This window comes from Callospermophilus lateralis, chromosome 2 (assembly GCF_048772815.1).
Source record: "Callospermophilus lateralis isolate mCalLat2 chromosome 2, mCalLat2.hap1, whole genome shotgun sequence".
NCBI classification, from domain to species: Eukaryota; Metazoa; Chordata; class Mammalia; order Rodentia; family Sciuridae; genus Callospermophilus; species Callospermophilus lateralis.
In genome coordinates this window covers 152,319,321-152,324,547 of record NC_135306.1, presented here as the reverse complement: position 1 = coordinate 152,324,547, position 5,227 = coordinate 152,319,321, and the positions used below count along the sequence as shown (strand labels likewise).

At 41.5% G+C, this 5,227-nt stretch overlaps 1 protein-coding gene across 1 annotated transcript; it reads left to right on the top strand.

The window, feature by feature from the left end:
• The first annotated feature begins 2,974 nt into the window (after window positions 1–2,974).
• On the top strand, window positions 2,975–3,928 carry LOC143391333 (olfactory receptor 52M1-like). The gene has a single exon (XM_076844028.2). The coding sequence runs from the start codon at window positions 2,975–2,977 to the stop codon at window positions 3,926–3,928; it is 954 nt and encodes a 317-aa protein (XP_076700143.2).
• The last annotated feature ends 1,299 nt before the right edge of the window (window positions 3,929–5,227 follow it).

The window sequence follows — 5,227 nt, the reverse complement described above, 5'->3', positions numbered from 1 at the left end:
TTTCAAGCCATCCCCAGAGGCTGATTTTTGGGGATGGGTTCACAATACCTTGACCCACCCTGATGTTGAGGAAATTGTACCCTTTATCTGTTTTAGGATGATCTTTTGCTAATACCTCCAGAGGACATTTCAGACATTCTCACCGTTTTTGAATTGTTTGACTAGTACTTCTGTTCCATCTAATCAATTCCTGCACTTCTGAGGCATCCTGTAAGATGAACCATGTAATAGAAATGCAAGGAAGTTATTTCAGTCTGTAGAATATACACCTTTGGTCTCCTGCCCGTATGGAACAGTAGGAATTTCAGGGAAAGGCAGCTGCTGCTGTGCACCAAGTACTTTACGTTTATTCTGTATGTAGTGAAGATTATCCTCTTGGGAAGACTCCCTTTCAGTGTTAACAACTTGCTCAAACAGTAAGTTGAAGGTCTGGAATGGGGAAACCTGGCTTGAGATGGCAAGTTGATGCCTAAGCAGCAACATGGTGCTGCCTCATAGGGCCTCCTTCCTGTCCTCTTAACTGAGATCCAGGGCAGCCTTACACCTCAACCCTGAGGAAGCAACCCCACATCTATTTACATGTCTAAGTATCCAAGTCAGTTACTGAGGAATCTGATAGAATGGTTCATAATTTTTTTTAATTAACCAAGGTTTGCAAAAACTTACATTTTTCTTGCCACCTATTCAATATCGAACCAATAAGCAAGCAAACTCCTAAAAGCTTAATTCAGGTTCCAGCACAGTTCATTTTAAGTCCTTGTATAGCCTTATGAGTCTCCTTTTATGCTGATTTGCTATGGAAATGTAATTATTATCCCTACTTTAGACAATCTGAAGTTTGCTTGGGCTTAAATTCAGGATTTAGTGACTATGGTCTCTCCACACCCTTGACCCACTCATTCTGGTACAGGCTGGAGAGGCCTCAGAAGGTTTGTAGATGAGAGGTAATTTGAAAAGGGCGTTGAAGAGTGAGGAAGTTTTCCTAGGTGTATTTGGGGTGTTCTTCGTTTAACTGCCTCCTTGTGGGTTTTTTTTCCTCAACCAAAATATGGCTGTGTGAAGAAAATGCCTGCACACATGGGTGTCACTGGCTGATCTGGGAATCAGAAAGGTCTCGGGCAAGCCTAAGATGGGAAAGGGCACAAACGTGTCCTACGCTCTCAGCTCTGAATTTAGAGGATGGGAAGCAATAGGATTTTTCAGCAGAGACCCCTTATACGCAAAAGGCACAGCACACAGGAACTTTAGAAGCGATAGCCAGTATTTCAGTGATCTCTCTGGATCCTCAAATAGAAACCAAGAAGGATGATACGAATAAAGTATCTTGGACTAGTTTACTTCAGTCCATTCCTATGCATTCTCTAGATTTTTTTTTTACTAATGCATTATAATAATGGGATTCATTGTGACATTCATACACGTGCAAAATTTGATCATTCTCATCCCCCAGTATCCTTTCTCTCCCATCTTCCCTCCTCCTGTTCACCTTTCTCTCATTGGTCTCCCCTCTTTTAAATAGTGCATTATAATTATATATAAAAGTAGGATTCGTTTATTCAAAGATTTAATCAGTTTCATTCCCTATTGCCTCCATCTGTGCTACTTCTCCCTCTCAATCCCCTTCCTCTACTCTGCTGGTCTTATGTTTTCCTGAGGTTTTTATGCCTTTTCTCTAGATTTCATATTTGAGGGGGAAAAATGTTTGACCCTTGATCTTTCTCATCTGGTTTTTTCACTTGAATGGATAGAACTGGAAACTACTGTGTTAACAGCAAATGACATTTCACTTAGTGTTTTTATTAGTACGTTGTAAAAATGGAGTTGTGACAGTCATATGCACATAACAATTTGATCTCGCTGTCTTCAGATGGTAGGAAAGCCTAGTAAGCTTACAAAAAGATGTACCTTTTATATCAAATTATAGGTGATATCCATATCCTTGTTAAGAACTTAATAGTCTGTCCTTTATAGTAAACCCTTAAACTTTTTCTTTGTTCCTGTTTTACCATGAAACCTGGGCAACCTTAAATGAGAGCTTTTTGAGAAATTAAGCACAGGACCTACTTTAAACCTATTTCACTAGTATCTTTGATTTTAAAATGTTTCCTTACATTGTTGTTGGGCTTAGATTCTGCCTTTAAAAATAAGCTTATGAACTAATCAATGAACAAAAGGAGAAAAAGTAAAAGCATTCATAATCCCATATACCCCAAATCAACAAAATTTTGGCATAAATCTTTCCAGACCCTTTTCTACTTAGGGCATGTTTCTACAACTAACGAAATTAAAAAGTTTAAAATGCTTCCTGCTATTCCCTCTTATATAAGTTTCCTGGTATATTTATAATACAAGATCTCTTACAAGCATTAGCAATATAATTCTAACTCATCGGACATACTAGAACTTGTTCACCTGTGTTCATGATAACCCCAGCCTCAGCTTCTAGAATTGCTGGTACCACTGGCTACCACACCTACACTTCCCTAATTGTGGAAGTTCTGAATGTTGTTTATATATCCTGATCAAATAGTACATATGTATTTTTGAACACATGGTTCCACTTTTCATTGGCATAAAAATTGCAAAGGGTTTATATTAACTGATATATTAATGTTGCTATTGATCAGTGACAAGCACATTCAGGCACTGAGATTAACACATGGATTTACATCTAATCATTACAGAGACCTTTTCCCATATTCTATTTCCTCTAGGTGAAATTTTCCCAAAACTACTCAAAGGTATGCATAATTGGAATTTCTGCAGTATGGTAGGGCAACTTAGCAGTGGAAAGGATCATGCCTGTTTCTACATCTAACAGTGGGTGCTGTCATGGATAACTCATAAAATATATTATTTTTCAAGTTGGAATTTGGAATTTTTTATTGCAGGTGCCACTAATTGCCCAGGATGAAAATAAGGATCTAGTCTACAGTTGTCAGTGCTCCTGTCCCCTGCTACCCTATACCCAAACATGTATACCTCTAATAATGCCTGCTCTGTGCCCACTTCTTTCTGGCTTACTGGTATCCCAGGGTTGGAGTCCCTGCACATCTGGCTCTCCATCCCCTTTGGCTTCATGTACCTATTGGCTTTGGTGGGAAACATTACTATCCTGGCAGTGATCAAGATGGAGTGCAGCCTGCACCAGCCCATGTATTTCTTCCTATGTATGTTGGCTGTCATTGACTTGGTCCTTTCAACCTCTACCATGCCCAAACTGTTGGCCATCTTCTGGTTTGGTGCCCGCAACATTGGTCTGGATTCCTGCTTGGCCCAGATGTTCTTCATCCACTGCTTTGCAACTGTGGAGTCGGGCATCTTCCTTGCCATGGCTTATGATCGCTATGTGGCTATCTGTGACCCACTACACCATACCTCGGTGCTCACCCATGCAGTGGTGGGTCGCTTGGGGATGGCTGCCCTCCTCCGGGGGATACTCTACATTGGACCTCTGCCCCTACTGATTCGCCTGAGGCTACCACTTTACCGGACCCGAATCATTGCCCACTCCTACTGTGAGCACATGGCTGTGGTCACGTTGGCATGTGGTGACACGAGGGTCAACAACTTATATGGAATGGGAATTGGCTTCCTAGTACTAATCCTGGATTCTCTAGCCATCACTGCTTCATATGTGATGATTTTTAAGGCTGTTTTGGGACTGGCTACCCATGATGCCAGGTTTAAAACCTTAGGTACATGTAGTTCTCATATCTGTGCCATCCTCGTCTTCTATATCCCTATTGCTATTTCATCTCTCACCCACCGTTTTGGCCATCATGTGCCTCCCCATATCCATATTCTTCTGGCTAATTTATACCTCCTCATCCCACCCATCCTCAACCCAGTTGTCTATGCTGTCCGCACCAAACAGATCCGAGAGAGACTTCTCCACATTCTTAAGGCAGAGACTCGACCCAGATGAATGGCCTCCTATGAGGCATACAAACATTTTGTGATAACAGGAAGAGGTTCTACCTGGGGGACTCCCATGAAATTCCTGGGCCTTGCCCAAACTGTGGATATAAGGGCCTAAAACCAACACTAAAATCGGCATTGTCTATGCAGTGTAGACTCAACTTCTGAAAGTAGAAGACAGAGCACAAATTCTTACATACTTATTACCTATTCAACTTCAGAAAACGAAGTACAATAAGCATAAGCATACAGACCAGAAGAAATCATTTCTGTTCTTCTTGAATACAAAACTTCTGGGAAGTATAATGAAACACAACTTCAAGAATGTAGAATTCTAATACCTTCTTGAAGGTGGTTTACAAAGTCTGTTCAATTTTTTTCAGACTTACATGGTATTGGCAAACTCTTCAGCACTTTCAGCTTGCCCAAGAACATTTGATGGAGGCAACATGAATGCTAGAAATCTTAATGGAACTTTGAATAAGAAGTTATTGCCCAAAGGAGTTAAATTCCTCAGACCAGATCATTCCCCCATCTAAGTAGATAGAAGTGTTATAAAATATTCCACATATCCTAATAGGGTTAATCGGAGCAAGTAGATTAAAAGGTCAAGTATAACTTAAATGCCAGAAGATGGCTAGGAACAAAGATAGGAGCCATCAGTATTGGCCACATGACAGGGGCCAGTGTGTTCTCCAGTGGCCTTCTATAGAGGACCCCAGTATCTTTTGACACTTGGGTAAACAGCAGTTATTCCTGCTAGAGAAATCCAGAGATAGAAATCAAGGTTACATATCACTCCTAAATAAACACTTCTAATGTGCCAATCTGAGACCACAGCTGTCACCTCTCCCAACTGAGCATGCCCCTAACTCCCAAGACTCAAGTACCCATGATTCTCTGACTGTACTGTGTCCATCCATGTCTAGGGCATTAAGTCCATTGCTATAGCAAGCTGGTTGGATCCCTGGACCCTAGAGCCAAGTTCTTTATGTATACCTGCACATCAAACAGAACAATCTCCAGTCCCAGCCCTGAGATTGTTCAAGTGGAAGGTATGTCATCATGGCACCCAGATATAGGGGCTTTTCTGCACATGTACATGCTGTCTCTGGCCCAACTGTCATAGAGACCCCAGAGCCCCTGGACCCCTTCAAACAGCTGTGCTCCCATCCCTGGCTCCTTCACAAGCACTTATACCTTGCACACGACCAACTCAACGGAGGTGGGGGGGATGTCTGTACCCCGGACACCAGTATTATTACCAATTTAGACAGTCCTTCCATGCATGCCATGCTTGATGTAT